The 23,884-nt window shown below is 40.7% G+C and overlaps 1 protein-coding gene across 5 annotated transcripts in view; it reads left to right on the top strand.

Moving 5' to 3' along the window:
• Positions 1 to 23,884, top strand: part of syde2 (synapse defective 1, Rho GTPase, homolog 2 (C. elegans)) — a 137,141-nt gene that overhangs the window by 32,347 nt on the left and 80,910 nt on the right. For 4 of the 5 annotated variants that reach the window (XM_041208243.1, XM_041208244.1, XM_041208240.1 and 1 more), the window contains one exon: positions 17,493 to 18,601. In XM_041208243.1, the coding sequence (XP_041064177.1) occupies positions 17,493 to 18,601 (1,109 nt within the window). The remainder of the gene's footprint in view (positions 1 to 17,492; positions 18,602 to 23,884) is intronic. The other variant, XM_041208241.1, reaches the window with a different exon arrangement.

The raw sequence follows: 23,884 nt of genomic DNA, 5'->3' as shown, positions 1-23,884 counted from the left end.
GTGGTGGTGAGCTGCTGCCTTGAACCACTGCAGTCCATGTGGTGTAGATACACCCTCAGTGCTGTTAAGGAGGGGGATTCCAGGGTTTTAACCCAGTGACAGTGAAGGAATGGTGATATATTTCCAAGTCAGGATGGTATGTCGCTTGCAGGGGAACTTCCAAGTGGTGTTCCCTTGCATCTGCTGCCCTTGCCCTTCTAGATGGTAGCGGTCGTGGGTTTGGAAGATGCTATCTAAGGAGGCTTGGTGAGTTTCTGCAGTGCATCTTGTAGATGGTACACACTGCATTGTGTCGGTGGTGGAGGGAGTGAATGTTTGTGGATGGGGTGCCAATCAAACAGGCTGCTTTGTCCTGGATGGTGTTGAGCTTCTCAAATGTTGTTGGAGCTGCAATTATCCAGGCAAGTGGAGAGTATTCCATCACACTCCTGACTTGTGCCTTGTAGATGGTAGACAAGCTTTGGGAATTCAGGAAGTGGGTTACTCGCTGCAGGGCTCCTAGCCTCTGACCTACTCTTGTAGCCACAGTATTTATATGGCTAGTCCAGTTCAGTTTCTGGTCAATGGTAACCCCCAGGATGTTGATAGTGAGGGATTCAGTGATGGTAATGCCGTTGAATGTCAAGGGGCAATGGTTAGATTCTCATTGGAAATCGTCATTGCCTGCATTTGTGTATTGTGTTGTGCCCTGCACCTGAATGATGAGGCCCAAGATGACCTCTGACCTCATTACAATGGAGCCAGTGTCGCACCGCTAATGTAATAAAACAGCAGGCGAAGAGGCGACCAAGATCACTCCACTGCTAGCCTTGCCCCAGCCCTAGAGTAAGTGAAACCAGAGATTGAGATGGTAGGATAGATGGGTGGTTGAAGGGTTGAGCGGCAAGAGTTGGAAGACCAGGGTCAGGAGGGAATGATCAGAGGATGGTCGGGCATTTTGTCAGGAGAGGGCACTGGTCAGGCTTGGAAGCCTTTCAGGATGGTGGGAGGTGGGAAGGAGGGGAAGTTGAGATTGATGGCAATTTCCATTAAATATTGGGGTCAAAAGGAGCTGTTCCTAATGTGAGAAACTTACCTTATAGTTTGCAAGCAGACTGAACGTCTGGCTTTACTGAGTGCATCAGGGAGAAACAACCTCAGGCATTAGGTCCCTTGTTTTTGTATTCAAAGGGGCCAACTGCTTATTTCAGGTATGGATCTTAGATGACTTTTTTCATTGACCAACAAGACAGGTGGCATATATCCTGAAATTGTGCACACACTTCTTGCTTGCCATGTTCAAAGCTTAATAAGTCAGTTGGTGTCTGAAAATGGGCGCTGCATGGGTGAATTTATAGGCCAGTATCCTTAATACTGTTTTAATTGCATAATAAAACTAAAACCTGGCATCTATAGAGGGAGAGAAAGGAGACAACAAATGAACTGTGGATACTCAATTTCAAGTTATTGAACAATTTCTCCTTCCTGATCTCTACTTTCTTGCTTTCCACTGCTCTGTAAAGTGTTCTGACACACCTTTGTACATAATTAACTGCAGAAGCCTAAACCATTGTAGATAAATGTTCACCTGAAATTAGATTCGGGGTCATAGTTCTTCAATTGTTCTCAAACAATATGTAGCAGTGCAGTATATGCATCTAGGAGCCCTAGCAAAAATGAAGTTTATGGGAACAAGGGAGAAAACTTGCCACTGGCTGGAGTCATACCTAGGACAAAGGCAGATGGTAGTGGTTATTGGAGACCAACAGGTGTACATACACTGCATGGACTGCAGTGGTTCAAGAAGGCTTACCACAACTTTCAAGGACAATTAAGGTTGGGCACTATATACTGGCCATGCCAATAACACCCACATTCGATGAGCAAATAAGAGAAAAAGTAACCCCAGTCTTATGAGTGAGCCTCTGTGGCATTGCTGTGATCTATTTTTTCTCTCTTTTTAACCAATTGTCCTGAGACCTTTCTTGAGTGAGATTGTCAGTCTCCATTGAATCTGGCAATTTCATTCTGTAAGCGTATGTTTAGGCTGCCCAAACTAACTCTTCACAGCAGGCAATAAGGGGACAGGTGACTTTCATCCCCTCAGACTGAAATGTACGATCCACATACTCAATTCATAAGCTACTTTATAATTTTTCCTGGAAAAACTCAGCAGGTCTGACAGCATCTGCAGAGAGGAACCACAGTTAAAGTTTCAAGAGCGGATGGCTCTTCATCAGAACTAAAATATAGAAATGTGGTGAAATATAAGCTGGTAGAGGCGGGGGGGAACAGGTAGAGCTGGATAGAGGGCCAGTGATAGGCGGAGGCAAAGAAGAGATTGCCAAAGATGTCATAGACAAAAGGACAAAGGGGTGTTGATGGAGGTGATATTATCTAAGGAATGTGCTAATGGTAACATTAAGGATGACATTAAGCCCACATGTCTGTCCTTGGCCTGCTGCAATGTTCCAGTGAAGCTTAACGCAAACTGGAGGAACAGCACCTCATCTTCTGACTAGGCACTCTACAGCCTTCCAGACTTAACATTGAGTTCAACAACTTCAGATCATGAACACTCTCCTCCATCCCCACCCCCTTTCCGATCCCCCTTTTTCCAATAATTTATATATTTTTTAAATATATTTTTCTTTTCCCACCTATTTTTAAATCTATCGTTTTATCTCCACCTTTAGCCCATTTCGATTCCTTCCCCCCACCCCCACTAGGCCATCTGCCACTTTGCCTTGCTTTCTACCCTTAATGTCACCATTAGCACATTCCTTAGATAATGTCACCACCATCAACACCCCTTTGTCCTTTTCTCTATAACATCTTTGGCAATCTCTTTGCCTCCACCTATCACTGGCCCTCTATCCAGCTCTACCTGTCCCACCCCCCTCTACCAGCTTATATTTCACCACGTTTTTATATTTCTTTAGTTCTGATGAAGTCATCTGGACTCAAAACGTTAACTGTGTTCCTTTCCGCAGATGCCGTCAGTCCTGCTGAGTTTTTCCAGCTATTTTTGTTTTTGTTTCAGATTTCCAGCATCCGCAGTATTTTGCTTTTATATTATTATAATTTTTCCTATTTAGCTTTTTAAAAATCTAAAGTCTTACTGATGAAACTTGTTTTGGAAAGTGCCACAGTATTGTAACAATACTTTTGCTTGGTAATAAACTGCCTTGTGAAAATATTAAATGTGTTTTGCCCTAGGGTTTTGTTTGTAGGTTTAAACTGTTTTTAAATTTAGGTACAGATATGACTCAAATGCAGAGAATGGAATCTTTACTGATTTTTGTCTATTGGCTGTGTGTCATGATTTACAGAAGACCCAATAGCACAAAAGTGCATTGAATGAGTCATTTTATATTCAACTCAAAATCTAAATTATTTTATTAGGTACACTTTTGGGGAACATTTTGACTTAAATAAGTATAATAAGTCAGACTGCATATTTGTAATGTACGTTAAATTCACATGGGCCTTTATGGTGAACTTTGAATCATACCATAGCAAAATACTGCAGATGCTGGAATGTTCAGATGAAAGGTTACTGACCTGGAATGTTCTGATGAAAGGTTACTGACCTGAAATATTTCTGTCTCCACAGATGCTGCCTGATTTGCTGAATGTTTCCAGTTTTTTTTTTAATTTTATGAATCACTATGTACCTCAAAACTAAAACAAGTTCCCAACTTTGTTAATGTTTGCTGTATATGGAGATTCATTGCTGTAGTAGATAGTTTCCAAAACACATGATTGAGAAATCTACATGTTGATAGTACACTCTAATTGTCTTTAGGGGCATACCCTGCATATCTAAAGCTAGGGAATTTGTATAGTTTTGTTTTAGAAAACGCAATAGATCAGGCACGTGTGGAAGGGAAGAGTTGTTGAGTTAAAACCATGAACAAAGAACACTACTAAGCTCCCTGCTGTTTCTCCAGCTGAGGAAACTTGACCTGTTGGTGCAGTGGCTTGCAGAGCTTTCTGGAACTGCATGAGAAGCATCTTAGCCCCTTGTGAGATGTTACCCGTTCAGTTTTCATTCGTGAGCCCATCTGGCTGGTCAGTCATCATCTTCACTCTGGAGAAGGACCAGATTATTCTGAGATTTATGGGGAGTAAGTCTCCATTTCTGCAATGTGGCAGAGCACACCAAATAAACAGAATCAGAACTTTAATGGTCATGCTACAGTGCTTGCATAGATTTAGTTTCACAAAATAATACAAACTTTAAAAATATGGGTCTACTTATTTAACAAATTCTGAACATAGCTCAGAGTTTGCAGTCACCAGTGAAGAAATGGTGCTCGCCATAAAGCTGCCCAAATTTTCCCTGGGATTTTGAATGGTATTTATGGAGCTATTTCAGTGTGGTGCCCTCTGTAGGGGAACTGTGCTCTGTGAGCAAGGCGAACAGCAGCGTGGCTGTGTCTCAAGGCGAACAGCAGCGTGGCTGTGTCTCTAACCAATCCATTGACCAGAAACTGAACTGGACTAGCCACATAACTACCGTGGCTACAGGTGCAGGTTAGAGACAGGGAATTGTGTGGTGAGTAACCCACCTCCTGACTCCACAAAAGCCTGTCCACCATCTATAAGTCAGGAATGTGATGGAAAACTCTGCACTTGCCTGGATGTGTGCAGCTCCAACAACATTCTAGCTCGAAGCCATCCAGGACAAAATAGCCCCCTTGATCAGCAGCCCTCCACCACCTTAAGCATTCACTCCCTATGCTACCAGCACATAGTGGCAGCAGTGTGCACCATCTGCAAGATGCACTGCAGCAGCTCACCAAGGCTCCTTTGACAGCACTTTCAAACTCGTGACTTCCACCACCCAGAAGAACAAGGGCTGCAGTGGTGGCTTTCTCATCAAGTTTTTTTCCAGGTCATACACCATCTTGACTTGGAGCTGTATTGCTATTCCATCATCGTTGGGTTAAAATCCTGGAACATTCTCCCTAACAGCCCTGTTGGTGTACCTACTGTGCATGGACTGCAACGGTTCAAGAAAGCTGCTCACCTCCACCTCAGAGATAATTGGGGATGGGCAATAAATTGCCAGCGATGCTCACATCCCATGAACCACCAAACATGGCCGATCATATTGCCTGTCAACTAAAACATTTTGCACTTCCGGGGTCCATATCCCTCTATTCCCATCCTATTCATGTATTTGTCAAGCTGCCTCTTAAACTCCACTATCGTACCTGCTTCCACCACCTCCTCTGGCAGTGAATTCCAGACACTCACTACCCTCTGCGTAAAAATCTTGCCCTGCACATCTCCTCTATAATTTTCTCCTCTCACCTTAAATCTATGTCCCCTAGTAATTGACTCTTCCACCCTGGGAAAAAGCTTCTGACTATCTACTTTGTCCATGCCACTCATAATTTTGTAAACTTCTGTTAAGTTGCCCCTCAATCTCCATCGCTCTAATGAGAACAATTCGAGTTTCTCCAACTTCTCCTCATAGCTACTAACCTCCAGACCAGACAGCATCCTGGTAAACTTCCTCTGCGCCCTCTCCAACGCCTCCATATCCTTCTGGTAATGGCGACCAGAATTGCACGCAATATTCCAAGTGTGGCCTAACCAAGGTTCTATACAGCTGCAGCATGACTTCCTAGCCTTTATACTCAATACCCCTGCCAATGAAGGCAAGCTTGCCATATACCTCTCTGACTACCTTATCCACCAGCGTTGCCACTCTCAGTGACCTGTGGACCTGTACACCCAGATCCCTCTGCTCGTCAATGCACTTAAGGGTTCTGCCATTTACTGTATAATTCCTGCCTGCATTAGACCTTCCAAAATGCATTACCTTGCATTTGTCCGGATTAAACTCCATCTGCCATTTCTCCGCCCGAGTGTCCAGCCGATCTATATCCCATTGTATCCTTTGACAATCCTCTTCACTATCTGCAACTCCTCCAACCTTAGTGTCGTCTGCAAACTTACTAATTAGCCCAGTTACGTTTTCCTCCAAATCATTTATATATACTACAAACAGCAAAGGTCCCAGTACTGATCCCTGCGGAAGTCTACTAGTCACAGCTCTCCATTCAGAAAAGCACCCTTCCACTGCTACCCTCTGTCTTCTATGGCCACGCCAATTCTGTATCCATCTTGCCAGCTCACCTCTGATCCCGTGGGACTTTACCTTCTGTACCAAGTTTGCCATGAGGCCTTACTGAAATCCATGAATATAACATCCACTGCCCTTCCGTCGTCGATCATCTTTGTCACTTCCTCGAAAAACTCGATCAAGTTAGTGAGACACAACCTCCCCTTCACAAAACCATGCTGCCTCTCACTAATATGCCCATTTGCTTCCAAATGCTGGTAAATCCTGTCACGAAGAATCTTCTCCAATATTTTCCCTACCACTGACGTAAGGCTCACCGGCCTGTAATTTCCTGGATTATCCTTGCTACCCTTCTTAAGCAATGGAACAACATTGGCCATTCTTCAGTCCTCTGGGACCTCACGCATAGCCAGTGAGGATACAAAGATTTCTGTCATTAACACTAAGTTGGTTGTTGGTGATGGGCAACATTCTGTCAAGTCAATTCTCACTCCTTTTATTCTTTCATCCTCATTGATATCTCAGATGTGGTTTTGCTTAATATATTTTCCTGTAACAATGTGTATTGTAATTTTGGCCCAAAGAATAACTCAGATGGGCACAGACTTGTTTGTTTTTGACTTCAGTGACCATTACATTCTCCATCCATTGTTTCACCTTCAGTGAGAGAATTTACCTGTTGATTCCACACTTGAATTCTCTCACTATACTTTAGTTTGCTACCTCTTAATGCCTTTGTTTTTTAACTTTAATATTACCCTGTGTAATAATACAAAGTTCCAAGAAGATAGCTATCAGTGTTTATGCCTTTTCTGAGCAGTTAGTTTAAAAAAAAAGGAACTTTTTTTTTACATTGAACTGCAATATTAAAGTGTTTTGCCTGTGTTCCCTTATGCCTTATCATTTAGATGCAGGGATTGTTTGCAATTGGGTGTTGCTGAATTTCTGGGCAGGTTCTGTGTTTGAGGTAACACACAATCAAAAAAAGACCAGCTGCTAATTTCTGAATATGGGCAATACGGCAAAGTAGCACTGATTGCCCAATTCTAGTTGTCCATCTCAGGGTTCAGTACAAGGCCATTGTTTCTGATCCTGAAAAGCAGAGGTAGAATTAAGGGAAATAACAAAAAGACATTGACAACATGGTTTTTGAGAAGAAGCAAGTTGGAGAAGTTTAGTGAGAATTCAAGTGTGGAATCAATACAAATAAATTCTCATGGAAGGTGAAACAAAAGGATGGAGGATGCAAAAGATGTTAAAGTCAAGAGTTAAGGCATATGCTGGCATGTAGGAATGAAGGAGTTACCGACATGGGGAGTAGTGAAGGCATGGATGGGTTTGTAGCCAAGGATGTGCAATGGACTGAAAATGGAACTAATGAACACTGGAGCATTGGATGTGCTGGGTATTTGTTGTGGGCTGAGAAGGTTGACTTGGGCCTTTTTGCTGATTTGTCTTAGCCCTTGTTCAACAATAACTTGATGTCAGGTATGCTGTCAGCATGCTCAGTGGTAACTAGATGGCTTGGAGGTAAACCAGGGTGTTGTCAGCAGATAAAAGCTGGACCCATGTCTACAAATGATACCGAGGTAGAGCATATGGATGAGTTATAGGAAGGAGCTGAGTAAGCGTCCTTGGAATACTCTGAGATGACCGGATTTAGAGGAGGAACCCATTATGGGGATAATGCTACAGTTGTAGCCATAAAAGATGTTGGTAACTTTGGTCAGTGTGCTCTCAATATTTAGATAATAAATGCAGGAGAAATTGTAAAGCTTTTTGTAGAAAGGAGTAATTGAGGGCAGGATATGCTATGATTTCTTTTCAACTGATACATTGGACCTCTGTGGTCTCTTCTGTCTTTGCCACATTATGACTGTTCTAGTACTTATGTCTGTAATATTAAAGGATGATGAAGAGGATGGCTTTTAGCTCTATCAAGTATTTTATGGTTAGCCTGATAATGCCATTAAAACAGTCCATTTTTATAGCCTAATTCTAAAGCACTTCAGTATTGATTGGCCACAGAACAGTAACAGGCATGATTTTCTGGCTTCAAATACCTAACATTTTTATCTAAAAATTTATTGCTCCATGTCAACAAAATACCTGTGTCAGTTATGTGTGCAGTTGACAAGCAAACTTGTAATTAAATATTTTACTGGGTTTAATTTCCCCCCACCAAGTCACTATAATGTATGTTAATTCCCCATTCTTCTGCTAGTAGTATTTCAAGACTGTAAAGCATTATGGGATTCCTTGAGGTCATGAAAGGTGCTACATAAATGCAATTCTTTTTTTTAAGCTACTAGAGAACGCTTATAACGGAATGTCTAGTTTGGCTATCCATTTTTGGCTTCCTAAGTGGACAAATGAGGTGCAACAGGTCTTAGTGGACAGGTTGATGTGATGTGTTCTATGGTTGTGGATTCACCAACTCCCCGCAAAGGAATTCCATAAAAATAAATGACTGTATCATTGTCCATTTGATAACCTTCTCCCTTCATGCCATTCTAATGCACTGCAGCAACTCCTTAAGGCTTCTTTGACTGCACCTTCCAAAGCCGTGACCTCTACCACCTAGAAGGGCAAGGGTAGCAGACACAGGGGAACACCACCACCTGGAAGTTCTCCTCCAAGCCACTCACCATCCTGACTTGGAACTATATCGCCATTCCTTCACTGTCACTGGGTTGAAATCCTGGAACCTCCTTTTTAACAGCACTGTGGGTGTACCTACACTGCATGGACTGCTGTAGTTCAAGAAGGCAGCTCACCAGCACCTTCCCATGGAACAAATAGGGGTGCACAATAAATGCGATGTCCACATCCTGTGAAAGAAATTTTTAAAAAAGTTATGATTGCGTGTTGGGATTGCTTACATGTATGACAGATAATTCTGTTACGAATTCTGTAACTTTTGAAAGTTAATGTTTCCATTTTTCAAACCATGTGTTGCTGGAGCAATTTATTCCTGCTTTTTTCTATAATCAGATAATAAAGGAAATTTCTGTGTTTAAAGTAACAAATTATTTCATAAATTTCTTGTGACCACTGTGTACGAAGACTTTGGTAATTGAGCTTCCAATTCTCTCTCCTTTCTGGGATAAATGATCAATCTGCCCTGGTGGCCAATCTATCCTTACGATGTGATGAGTTAATAAACCTATGTCTAACAGCTGTAGTCAAGTGTGCTGATATATCACAATGGTAAATCAACATAGTTCAAAGTATGTTTGGCATTTCCATCCATTTACTCTGCCTTTTCTGAAGCAATGAGTATCCCAATGTAAGATACCCTACTTTTTTTTGGTAAATATGCTTTTTTAGACCCATAAAACTGACTGACCGATATTTCTGTTTCCAGTAAGACTACAACTGCCAGCCCATTTGTGATGTTTTTTGGCACCATGATAATTATGTTAATTTTATTTTGATGCTAAATGCACTACTGCAACAACTTTAATGTACTCCTTGTTCTCACTTTTTCATTGTGACTTGGTACATATTTTAGATTGACAAAGTGTTTAATAAAATTTTGGAGAGGATGAAATGTATGAATGATGTAACTGGGAAACCTGTTTTGGATATCTATTTTTAAAGATTAGTATTATGATTAGAGGGCAATATGTTACCTGTCACAAGTTCACAAACTCTGAAATTTGCATACTTTAAACTTGTAGACTCCATTGTCATTGTTTTCCATAGTAAATATTCATTTTGGGTGATAACATCCAAACCTGCTGGCGTGTGTAAAAATGCACCGTAGTTTTCGTGACATATTCTTTATGTATTACCTGAAATCATAGCAAATCACCAAATTTCATCGAATTTAGAGATGTAAATATCTGCAAATTTTTCAGTATTCTGCTATAAGTTTTTTATTTTCTAACTTTTCTTTTCCTCCTCCTACCATAATCCTGTCACATCTCCTCTGAGCGTAATACCCCGAAGTCATGTATTGTTTACTCATGATGCATTTGATTGCATTGAAATTTGTGTGTCATGTTTGTGATTAGTAATTTCATTAGAATTCAATTTCTAGAAATGATGGATATGCTGACTGAATATGTGAAAGAGTGAGATTGAAGTGGTCTCACTTTTGAAGAAGTGGCATGTTTTGGCAAACTTCCAAAATAGATGAAATGCAGAAGTAAATTGACTATTGTGGTTGGGGGTTCATTTGAAGAAGTAAAAGATAATCTGAATTTAATTTCTCATTCCAGTGGTATTAACTGATTGGGAATTAACTTGGATAACTTGACAGGTATAGACAGCACTCACGCTAAATTGTGAAACAGCTAATTCCTTGAAGCCCAGTAAGGTTTGGAGGGGAGTGAAATGAGGATGAGAAATGATTAATGGTCTTGAAATTTAGCACCTAGAACCGTTGACTGACATTGGAGTTTTCCTTCTATGGTTAAAGAATAGAATTATGTTTGTGAGACACATCTTCAAATCTCCAGAATGCATTTGTGGTTTCTGTTCATATGATTGGGAAATCTTAATTTTTGGTTTCACCTTTTAGTATTTGTTGGAAGTATTAAGTACAATCGAAGCAGATTCTGACCTCAAGCAATGTGTGTGTCTTTGGGGGTGCTGGTGGGAGAGCTTTCTACTAAATTACACAACAAAGCCTAGGAACCAACTTATATTAATTTTGGTTGTTTTTTGTAAGGCAGGCAGCCTAGTGCCTTGTGGCTCTCATGTAGAACTGGAATTAATTGGTATGACCAAATCTAAGATTTGACCTAGGATACTCTGGATTCAAAATCTGTGTAACTGTAAAGTCATTGAACATATTTCTCTTCAAATAGGATTTGAACATAGTTCTTTTCATTTACGGGGTATGGGCCTCTCTGGTAAGGTCAGCACTTATTGTCCAATCCCTAATTGCCCTTAAGGTGCTGGTGAGCCACCCTCTTGACTAGGTCTGAGTGGATTTCTGGACCACTTATGAGTAAACTAGATTTCTGTAGTTTTGGAGTCATATGTAGGCCAAACTAGATATGGGTGGCAGATTTCCTTCCCCAAAGAACGTTGGAGAACAAGATTGATCTTTGCAGCAACTCTAGTTATGTGGCCGCCATCACTGAAACTAGCTTTTTATTCCATATTTTTGTTAAATTAATTGAATTTAGGTTCCCCAGCTGCTTTCAGGTAATTGAACTCTTGTCTCTGGCTCTTTCATCCAGGTGTCAGGATTACTCGTCTGGTAATGTAACCACTATGCAATTGTACCCACAAGCCAACGTATTTCATGCCTTCATCAATTAAGTATAAGATGCCATCATGATGGTCTCATTAGGTGTTGCAGGCATTCTATAAGAATTGCAGTGGTTTCTCCAGTGTATTGTTGGTAGACTCACCTGGGGATCCAGTGCACAGAGCTTCTGAACAAAGAACCAAACAGGTGATATTGGTGAATGCTCCTAAATTTTGGTGGTATGACTCTGTTGCCTCATGAGAATCCCAAGATGTGTATCAGAGGACACAAGGAGTTCCATCCCTAGCTTTTGATTCATATTGCTAACAGGACTCTCTGATGGATAGCAATTTCACCTTGGACATAATTCTTCAGCGTTGCACTGAGAAGGTGGATACTCTGTTACGTCTCTTCAGACTACAATGTCTGGAGATTGTATCAATCATACAACTGGCACATCTCTTTCAAAGCTCCTTACATGAGGCTCTGAATTATACATTTGGTGATATACTGCTATGCTGTATTGATCTTAGATGTCAAGAGCATCAAGATAACCGGCACATCATAAATTGTCCTGTGTATGCCCATTTGCTTTGAAGGCAGATGTTTGTGAAATAGATGGTGGGGAAACTGGCTTAGATGCTGAGCTCTTAGGAAGCGTTACCTGGAATCTGGTCCATGAACAAGAGCCCATATATTTAGAATTTGGTGCATGTTCATATCCATCTGTTCACAATTTGGAGTACTGAACCTTGGCACTTGCCAACCTGCACTGAGATTTTCTGGGCTAAGGTGCTTGAGTTGTGTCCTATTTAAAAGTGGGTGCTCTCCTTATCGAGGAAATATTTTTATTAATATAGTTCACAAATAAAAAAAGGCAAATTTCAAATAGAAGGTGAATTTGGAGAAGCTCAAGAGAGGAATAGAAATGAGAAGGAACCCCAAAACCAAGCAAGGTGAACAAGAGAAAAACTAAATGTTTAAGAAATATATTTGTTTTTCTTCTGTTATGACAATTATCTTTACATTTTGCATTGTGAGCTCCTAGTGTTAGGAACTGGATTGAAACTATTCAATTTATTTTGTGTAGGATTCCTTTCGCTGACAAAATTCCATCAGACTAGAAAGCATTTAAATCAGATTCTAGAGGTGGATGAAAATATGCTAACCAACTGTCCCATCCATTTATGAAGTATAAATTTATTTGGTAGATTGTTATGGATAGGGTTCAAATATTTCCTACTTTGCTGCTGGTGAAGCATATAGAAAGAGTTGGCTTTTTAAAAATCAGCTTTGTTGAATTGTCAACCTTAACTTTGTTTGTTTAATTCCCTGTTTATGCTCAGAAGTTACGCTTGCAGCTGTTTATGCTGTGTGCAAATCGTACATGGGAGAGAAGAAAGCTGGCTATCACCAGTCACTTCTGGCTGCTTTTCAGGCATTTTGCACAACACCTACCACAGATGTGGCTTCTCTTTCATTCCAAAAGATATGTGAAGGAATGTTAAAGTAACCTTTTGGTAATACAGAACTTGAATATTGCTGGGAAATGCTGTCGAAGTTTTTGTCTTGCAAATTCTCCTGATGAGTGCAAGATGACCAATTGTAAAGGAAATAATTTATACTGCATGAGAAGAGTATGCTGATTGGTTGGCAAGTGGACTCTAGTAGATACGTTATCATGAAGAATGCACTAGGGTGGACAGTTAGCTGCCAAGCTTTTGCTTAAATTCAAACCAGGGAATAGTTGTCCACCCCAGCTGTTTTGTTTAATTGAAAAAGTACAATGTGTGGACATGCTCCTTCTGCCTGCAAAGGACAGGGCCCTGTGTGTGAATATATGTAGCTTCTAGTATGTGTAAGTGAGCCACACTGTGAGCCCGACTGCCAGCTCAAGGGACATCTCCACCCATTCTCTCTCACATACCCTCACATCTTCATCTGGCCTAATCTCCTCTGGAGACTGCATCTTCAGCCCTTCCTACCTTGAAGCCACTTGCACAGATCAACAGATCTATGCGTTCCCCCCACGCACTCTGGTATACCTTCCTTCCCTGGCACAGCCCTCACCCTGCAGCCTCTTCCCTTGCCTGAGGCCTTTTATCCCCCTTCCCTGAGTAAGCCCTAGCCCTGCAGCTGTTGAAAAGCCACCCACACCTTATGGCTGGTCAGGTAGGTAGAGATCTACTAGTGAGCCCCCCCTAAAAGTGATGTGGTGCTGTCTGAGAAGCCTGGCATAGATGACTGAGAGTGCTGCCTGAAGCAAGGTAGGCAAACGAACGTTGTAGTCCTAAGAAAAGTGCAACCCGCCAAGCGCACATCTTATATATGCTGTTGTGAAACACGGTGGCAGGAATTTGGACAATCCAGCGTTTGGGGATGATTCCAGCAGGCTGGGCTTATAATGATATGCAGATCTATTGCAATGAGGTTCCCAACGTCCAGCAATGGGAAACGGGACCCACCATTGACGGGCAGAGTGGACAATTGCAAAGTGGTTTCACGACACTGAAGTCAATTTTGCCATATTGTTCATTCATACCACTGAACATGCCTGATGCCAGCTGGCATGGAAAATTCCACCCTATATTTTGAGTTTTGCAAGCATGGACTGGTTGGGTATGGTCAGTACTTTCTGTTGCGAACAGCTGCTGTTTTATATGATCCACCAGTCGTTGGGACGTATGGCCTACGCACCTGGAATCTCGTTGGCATTGAAATTCATATACAACATTACTCATTTGTGTGATAGGCAGAAATGCTTTTTGACTTGATGGTAGCATCCTGTTAGTGGAGAATACCATTCTTTTTGCGACTGCATCATAGCAGGGTGAAATGGCTAGCTTCATCTGTTGCTCAAATTTAATCTGACGTAGACTGGGTATTTTTCAGGACTGAAAGTGGCAGCCTTGGGTCCATTCTTGAGTTTGTGCAATATGCATTGAGCAGTGACCTGATCAGGGTAGCCATTATCCTGCAGGATGGCTTTGAAGTGCCCTGTTTCAGCATCAGGCTTGCATGGTGAGCAAATGGCTCGGGGGCCCTATTTACGAGGTTGCCGATAAGGCCAATCTTATAGCAAATGGAACTGTAGGGCCCCCAACCTGTATATTGACCAGTGAAGGTAGGCTTGCAGTAGACAGTAGCAGATTTCTATCAATCAGAGTCTGCTTGCCAATGAATTAGCACTCTCTTCTCAAGCTGTACAAATTATTGTTGCCATTACAATTGGTATCCTTGCAAAGGCACTCCTGTTGAATGCAAGATGAAAAGCTTTGACAGCAAGTCTTTCTTTCTTTCAGGAATGCTGAAGTGTTGTTTGGGGGAAGGGATAGGGGTGTTGGGGGAAATGCTTGCAGCGCTATGGCACAGTAGGTTTCATCACCTATTTTGGATTATTTGAAAGGGATTCATGTACTAGGTGGGTGTGAAAGCTGTTGAAAAATAGCCAAGTTAGAAGCAGCCATATTGAACTATAAGGGTTTCATTTTTGCAAGTTATCTAAATGAACACAAGATGAGGGCAATCCATGTTTTGCACCATAAAACTAGATGTAAATACTCTGGAGTAACTTTCACTGAAAAACTGGCTTATATACAATAAAAGCTCTGGGCTATACAATGGAAACTGGTGTTTCATTGTGTTTACTCCTCCTCTCCCCTTTGCTTTTAAGTGTTTGCCACTAAAGGAAAGATTAATATTTCATGGTCTAAAAATGGCACATGTTAATGAATGCTGTAAGGCAGCCTTGCTATTGGGATTTCTGTAATTTGCAGTACAAAGAGTCGCATTGTCTGAATTTATCAGATGTCCCTTTTTTTTGGACTCGTTTCTTGCCCGAATCTCTCAGCAAACAGCTGGAGTATAAACCTTTCACTGTTTGGAAATGTCTGCTGCTCCAGTACAGAAATGCAGATAACAACTTTGTTCTTGTTTCCCTAAAAAATAAATCAGCCTCCTTATTTTGTTGTCTCATGTGGAGTTGGGAACATGTTAGTCGAACATGCATTCAATGCTGCAGTTTCAATTTCAAGTGTAAACGCACAGTTAACACCATGTGGAGTTCAGACATTCTACTTATGCTAAACAGGCTGCTAGAAATTAAGTATGATATTCAACAGGCTGTTGGCCATTTTATTCTTTTGCTGTATATCATTTACAAATCTTGGCCACAGATTGACTTAATTAACTGAATTATTGATCTATATGCTGATGTGAGACCATATTGATATTGTTATATCACTTAAAATAAACTTGATGCTATCCTAAAAGTGGCTAATGAGATTAGCTCCAGAATAATAGGTTCTCTTGAGGCTGAATATATTTGTCCACTTAAGAGGTGACTATTCTGTAGCCTCTTGCATGAGGTGTCTATTGAACAGTTGATATATTAAAACGTGCAGTGAGAATCAATCTTTTTACTCAATTTAAAAGGAAAATAATTCAAAAGTTGAAGATTCTTTTCACAGAGGAGATTGTTCTGAATCATTCTAATTAATAACAGACAAATTATGATATGTTTGTTTTGGGGATTCCTTCCCCACTCTGCTGAAAACATTGACAACTTTCTGGGGTACTGTTATATGAGCACCTAATACATTCTGATGTCATGCTTAAATTACTGTCATTATGCGTGAGACTTTTGGTCTATCAAGCCCATGCTGGCTCTCTGTAGAGCAATCCAGTCAGCCCTGTTCCCCTGCTCTTTCCCCATAGCCCTACAAGTTTATTTCCCTGCATGCCCATCCAATTTTCTTTTGAACTCATTCATAGTTTTTGCTTCTTCTGCCCTCATGGGCAGCAAGTTCCAGATCACTACTACTTGCATTTAAAAAAATTCTTTCACACATCTCCCCTACATCTTTTGCCCAAAACCTTAAATCTGTCTCCCCTAGTGCTTGCACCTCCAGTTAATGGGAACCACTCTCCTTTGTCTACCTTATCTAAACCTGTCTTAAGCTTGTCAAATCTCCCATCAATCTCCTTTGCTGCAAGGAGAAGAACCCCATCTTCAACCTAACCTTGTCGCTAAAATCCTCCATCCCTGGAACCATTCTGGTAAATCTCCTGTGCACCCTCTCAAGGATCCTCGCACCCTTCCTAAAGCATGGTGACCAGAATGGATGCAATACCTCTGTGACCTAACCAGAGTTTCATAATGGCTCAGTGTATAAGTTACCTGCTTTTGTACATAATTTATGAAACCCAAGATTCCATATTCTTTGCTAACTACTCTCTTAATATGTCCTGCCACCTTCAAAGATCTATACACATGAGCCCCCAGGTCCCTATGCCCCTGCACACTCTTTAGAACTGTGTCATTAAGACTTTGCCTTTCCTTATCCCTTTTGACAAAAGGCATCATCTCTCACTTATCTGTATTAACTCCCATCTGCCGCTTGTCTGCCCATTCTGCTAACCTATCTATGTAACCTGTTGCAGTCCATTCAGGTCTGTCACACCTCCAAGTTTTGTATCGTCGGCAAGTTTTGAAATTTTACTATTATTCCAATATCCCATGTATCAATAAAAGCAATGGTCCTAGCCCTGACCCTTAGAGAGCACCACTGCCTACAATGCTCCAGATTAAAAAAACAACCATTTACCACGACTTAGTTTCCTGCTCTTAAGCTAATTTTTTACTCAAGCTGACACCTCCTATTCCATAAGCCTCAATTTTGTTAATCAACCTTTTGTATTACTTGTCAAACACTTTTTTAACTTCAGATGGACAATATCCATTGAATTCCCTTCAACTTTCTCTGTTCATCAAAAATTCAGTTAAATTAATCAAACATGAGAGGATTATTTTTTAAAAATTTGCCAGATCCTGCCCCAATTCACAGTCCCAGTAAAGACCAATGGGATCAGGAGTACATGCCACCTTCAGTATTTTCCTTCCACCTCTTTTTCCACCTCCCCCCACCGCCCCACAATCACCACCAAACCCATGGATACAAAAGCTAATTGCAGTACCCTTACTGCCACTGAACAACACCATACAGCCTGGGGATTGTACTTGGACTATATGACTCATCCACTTATTAGATATACAAACTATTGCCAGCTTTACTTTTAATAACATATTTGCAATTGACATTGGTAAAATTTTGTTGATTAAGTTTTAGTTAAACTTTTTAGTGTTTCAAAGATTCGCAATACTGTTTGAATTGAGTTTAATATAATCTTCATTAATTTTGGTTTTAGTAGCTGCCACTGATCCTTCCAATGGTCCTGTCTGTGCAGTAGCAGTAGTAGCGACAGCAGCAACAACAACTGAGTTTTCTCCGCCATCCAGCCCCAACCCTTTGAAAAAGGGGACTACAATTAATTGGTCCTTTCCAGAAAAGATAAAATCTCCACGAACTGTGAGGAAGCTTTCGATGAAAATGAAAAAACTTCCTGAACTCAGCAGAAAATTGAGTGTTAAAGGGACTTCAAACCATAACTGCAATGATAATCACAATTTGTCATCCAAAGGCAACCATGGTTCTTCCTTGTCTCCTGGAATTGTGACCAATGCTGCCAGTAGGAATGTCATCAGTCGTTATCATCTGGATTCAAGTGTTGTATCACAGAACTACAAGAAAAAAAGTTCAGCAAACTCCAAATCAGCCAGTAAGGGTGGTTACCTTAGTGATGGAGATTCACCAGAACTCGTAGCTAAATCGGGTAAGCACTCCTGTGAAAGCAAACCTGCAAAGGGGAACATTGCAACCTCGCACAAAACACACAGTACAGAAATTGATATTGATGCTTTCCGGCATTACAGCTTTGTGGATCAGCCTAAGTGTTCTCAATATATTTCAGGACTAATGAGTGTGCATTTTTACGGTGCTGAGGATTTAAAGCCACCAAGAATTGATTCTAGAGATGTATTCTGTGCCATACAAGTAGATTCAGTCAACAAAGCCAGGACAGCCTTATTGACCTGCAGAACCACATTTTTGGATATGGACCACACATTTAATATTGAACTAGAGAATGCACAGCATCTCAAGCTGGTTGTTTTCAGCTGGGAGCCAACGCCTCGTCGAAACCGTGTTTGCTGCCATGGCACTGTTGTGCTGCCGACGCTCTTCAGGGTTTCCAAGATGCATCAGCTTGCAGTAAAACTCGAACCCAGAGGGCTCATTTATGTGAAACTGACTCTGATGGAGCAGTGGGAAAATTCATTGGACAGTCCAGATGGAGAGCGGGAACCAGTGATGTTTGGTGTTGAGGCACGGAAAATAGTTGAGAAGGAAAATACGGGCTTGAGCGTGCCATTATTGATGCACAAATGTATTGTGGAAATAGAAAAGCGAGGCTGCCAGGTAAGTCCATAGTCCATTTTTAAATGATAGTTCTATTTTTACCATGACGTATGTTATAGATTCTGTACGCTCAAAAGATTTGTAGATTTATGGGCCATCCCAGAAGATAGAGTACATGATCAAGGCTGGTAAACCTGTGTAGTATTGAGAGTACGCTGTACTGTCGGAGGCAAAATCTGTTGGATAAAATGTTAAACATCAGCCGTATGGGGTGATGCAAAAAATCCCATAGCATTTTTCAAATAAGCCTGGGAGTTCTCCTGGTATCCTGGCTGATGTGCATCCTTCAACCAACCAATGCTGCATTTTTTTAAAAACAAAATTGCTGCTCGAGTGGTACTACTGTGTGCAAGTTGGTTGCTGCATTTCACTACATTGTAACATTACGCTTCAAAAATACTTAATTAGCGATGTAATGCTTTGGGACATCCTGAGGACGTGAAAGATGCTGTATAATGCAAGTTTTGGGATTGTTCTCCTTGGAGCAGAGAAGGCTAAGGGAAATTTTTAATAGAGATATGTAAAACTTGAGGGGCTTTGATTGAGTCGCGGCAAGAAACATTCCTACTTGCAGGAGGGTTAGTAACCAGAGGTCACAGATTTAAGAAACCACCAGGGAAATTAGACCCTTTTTTTAAATGCAGGAAGTTATAATAATCTGAAAGGGTTGTGGAAGCAGATTCAATAGTAACTTCAAAAGGAAACTGGATGAATACTTGAAAAGGGTAAATTTATGGAGTAATTTGATAAAACAGGCGCGTGGGACTAATTGGATAGCTCTTTCAAAGAGTCAGTACAGACATAAAAGCAAAAAACGGCGGATGCTGGAAATCCAAAACAAAAACAGAAACAGCAATACCTGGAAAAACTCAGCAGGTCTGGCAGCATCGGCGGGGGAGAGCACAGTTGACGTTTCGAGTCCTCATGAGGACTCGAAACGTCAACTGTGCTCTCCTCCGCCGATGCTGCCAGACCTGCTGAGTTTTTCCAGGTATTTCTGTTTCTGTTTTTGAGTCAGTACAGACATGTTGGGTTGAATGGCCTTCTGTGTTGCATGATTCTAAGTTCCTGGTGCCTTCTGAAAAACTGCAAATTTACAGATTAGGAAAATCAACATATGTCATACCACAGGACTGTTTGATTTTCTCAACAGCACAAAAATGGGTGTTTTTTGTCCCCAAGTTGTGCTGGAAATGAATGCGCAAATTGCTTTTGTACCCAGGGAAGCTAATCTGTCACTTGCCTATGGAATATTGAAGGCATACAGCCCTGTAAAGTAAGGTGAGATTTGTCTTGTTTTACACAATGTTACAATTCCTTAGGAGAAAAGAGGCATGAAGGAGGATAGACAGTTGTTCTACCTTTTGTCATGTTTGGAACTAGGTGCCTGGCATTTTATTTCTTCTGTGAAGAAGTTGTTGCATGCAGGTGAGATTATGGCCGCAGGACAATCTTAACATTCATCCTTACAATGCCTGAACAATGATATCTATACTAGTGTAACGGAGTCCTTTTGAGTTGTCATGCTTTTTTTCAAAAGGGGGGAATTCACTGCTGTGCAAATAAAAATAAATAAAGCATAAATAATGCTTCATTCATTCGTGACTAAAGATATGGCATATTATTTAAAGGATGGTGGTGGTGACCTTCACTACTCTGATTAGTACAGCACACCCCTCTGTAAAGTTACCTTTTTTTTGGAGTATAAAAAGTATGTAGCAGCGAGTGATAGGTCACATTTTATGTGACTTTTCTTGGGTGATGCAAATCATCAATATGTAACAGTTTGTAGTATATATGCAATTTAAGATAAGGAGATGTTATGCTAAATTAATTTGGACTTGAGGCATTGGCAGGTTGTATAAAGTGCAATTTGAGTCCTAAATATATCACCTACTTGTTTTATTTTATGTCCTCTTGTCCTAATTAATAGTTAGATAGTCTATCAAATGCCTCCTTTCCAAGATGCAAAATGCCCAGTTTGTCTGTTTTTACTCTGAACATTTGGTGTTGGAAGTCAGTTTATTGACTCGTTCTGTTGAAGGGTCATGAGGACTCGAAACGTCAACTCTTTTCTTCTCCGCCGATGCTGCCAGACCTGCTGAGTTTTTCCAAGTAATTCTGTTTTTGTTTTGGATTTCCAGCATCCGCAGTTTTTTTGTTTTTATCTATTATTATTGACTCTCTGCACTACTCCAATATTTCAATATCTTTTCCAGTCCTGTTGGTTGAAAATGTGTGCAGTACTCAGGGTGCAGCCTAATCAGAGGACGTGCAGTTTGGTCACAACTTTGCCTGACTTGTTCTGCAACATTCTACTGGCTTTGGTTATTACTTTTATATTGTTTAGATCTCCTGACCATCGAGACTACTAAAACTCTTGCATTAGTTATTTCAACTCCTTCATGATGTATGTGGGTCATTTAATTTTTTTTTCTTCCTAAGTCATTAAATTTTACTTGCTCTGGCTCTGCCCACTTAGAATGTGTTGGATAAAATTTCTAATTTATGAGCTGCCTTCTCCAATTTCACTGTCCCTTCTAGTTCAGCATTATTTACAAATTTGACCACTTAGAATTGAGTTTCTGATTGTAAGTTATTTACGTAGAAATGGTAGTTATCCTTAGCCTTCACTTAGTACCTTATCCCTTTCCTCATTTTGACATATGTCTTGTACTCATTGCTATCTACTTTTCAGATAATTTCTTATCCATCTCCTGCGTCAACATTGGATCCTGGGCCTTTTCATGTGAACATGTGTCTTAGAAGTTTTTAGATTAACTACATTCAGTGGCTTTTTACAGTCTATTTGGGTTGTCATTTCTTTAAAGCCAAGAGGTTTGGTCACTCAGACCTTCCATCCTAAATGCATGCTGACTGCTTTTTACTGGGTTGTTATCGTACAGAAGTCTGAACAGCAAAACTTACTGTTTGGCTGAAAGAAGGATTTGTTAGTTCAATCATGAGGCATCCAATTGACTAAACATGAAAATTAAAAGCACTTCAGATTGTTTTCACCAATAAAGAACAAGTAAATTGCAGAAGCTTATCATTCACTTTTTTTTAAAAACTACCATTTCCCAATTAACAAATATCCTACGGTGAAAGCTAGTTACACTGGGATTCCCAATGGGGGTCCACAACTGGCCAGTTTTATGTAAGAGGAGGCTCTCAAATTGCAGGATCAAATTCAGGAAACAATTTTTCACAAGGGGAAAGTAGAAATACCGAACTGTCTTTCTCCCAAAAGCCTGTGCGTACTGAATCAGAACTGAGATTGATGGACTTTTATTGTCAAAAGCAACAAGGATATGGATCAAGCTGGGTAAATAGAGTTAAGGTCCAGATAGAATAAATTCTTACAGCCCAGTAGGTGACCATTTGATTTATCAGGCCTGTGCATCATCTTTTTGAAAGAACTGCAATTTAGTTCAACACCCAGCTTTTCCCAAGTAACCCTGCAAATTGATCTTCAAATATATGCCCAGTTGGTTTTTGGAAGTTCCTAAGGAATGTGCTTCCACTACCCTTTCAGCTGGTGCATTTCCCTTGTGAGAAAAAATTCTCCTCATTTTCCCTCTAGTTCTTTTCCCGATGATCCAAACCTGAGACTTATGGTTACCTTCTGAGAGAAAATAGCTCCTTTCCTCACTTGCTCTGTCAAAACCTCTCATAATTTTGAATATACCCATTAGTTCTCCTCTTAGCCTTTCCAGTTTCTCCAGTCTCCCCATATAACTGAAGTTCTCATCTCTGGTATAATTGTAGTAAGCCTCCCCTGTACTCTCTCCCAGGCCTTGCTATCCTCCCTAACGTGCCCGTTCCCAGAATTGTGTACAAGAATCCAGCTGGGGTCTAAACAAGTGATTTATAAAGGTTTTGCATGACTTTCTTTCTTTGTATTTAATGCCCCTAATTCCAAAACAGTTATCCCATGTGCTTTCGTATTCTTGCATTCAAAGACATGTGAAAATGCGCTCTCAGGCCCCCTTGCTCTTTCACTCCTCTCAGGATAGTACTATTTAGATTTATGTGGTCTCTCAAAGATCTCCCACTTCACACTTATTTACATTTAAATGCCTGTGCCCATTTCACAAACCTGTTCTGATGAAGAGTCATATGGACTCGAAACATTAACTGTATTCATCTCCGCAGATGCTGTCAGACCTGCTGAGTTTTTCCAGCTATTTTTATTTTTGTTTCTGAACTATACTACTTCTGTTTGAGTTACTGTGTTACAAAGCTTTGTGGCATCTGCAAACATTGAAATTGTGCTCCCTATATATACACCATTTTATTTAGAAAATAGTGGTTATAATACTGACCCCTACATACTTCACTCCAGTCCCACACACATCCATTCACCACTACTCTCTGCCAACTATCCCTTAGCCAATTCTATAGCCACGTTACCACCATCTCTTTAATACCATGGGCTTCTGTTTGCCAAATTTATTTGCTCTAAGGTACTTTATATCAAAAGCAAAATATGGTGGATGTTGGAAATCTGAAATTAAAGCAAAAATGCTGGAAATTTTTTAACAGGCCAGGCAGCATCTGTGGAGAGAAAAAACAAAGTTAATATATCAGGTTGATGACCTTTCATCACAACTTTAGAAATAAATGTAAGAGTTTTTAAGCCAGCGGAAGCGAGGAGGGGGCAGGAAGAACAAAAGGGAAGCTCTAAACCGATGTTTAGTAGCATCTGATGCAATTCCGCTGTGAGAAAAAATTCTCCTCGTTTTCCTTCTAGTTCTTTTCCCAATGATTTAAATGTGAGACTTTTTTGTGAGGAAAAAATAGCTCCTCTCCTCACTTGTTCTATCAAAACAGTGTGTCAAAGCTGTGTGTACCATCTACAAGGTGCACTGCAGAAATTCAATAAGGTTTCTTCGGCAGTACCTTCGGCTAGTGCCAGACACAGACACACACAGACAGACAGGCGCATGCATGCGCACACATGCGTGCGCACACACGCGTGCACACACACGCATGTGCGCACACACACACACACACACACACACACACACACACAAAAACACAAACACACAAATAAACACACACACAAAGACATACACAGACCAAAAGCAGTTTGAGCTCAGTGGGTCATAATGCTCTAAGTTGAAGGGAGCAGTTCAAGTCTCTCCACAGCTGCTACCATCTAGAAGGATAAGAGCAGCCTTGGCAAACGGAGTGCAACTGACTAACTGAATGAAGACTTGGAGTTTGGTGAAAGAGGAGAAGGAATTGTTCGTTTCCTCTTTCTATCTTTCTCACCCCATA

The sequence above is a fragment of the Carcharodon carcharias genome, chromosome 16, assembly GCF_017639515.1.
Source record: "Carcharodon carcharias isolate sCarCar2 chromosome 16, sCarCar2.pri, whole genome shotgun sequence".
Classification (NCBI taxonomy): domain Eukaryota; kingdom Metazoa; phylum Chordata; class Chondrichthyes; order Lamniformes; family Lamnidae; genus Carcharodon; species Carcharodon carcharias.
The sequence above is the reverse complement of the archived record's forward strand: the minus strand, read 5'-3'. Positions and strand labels throughout refer to the sequence as shown.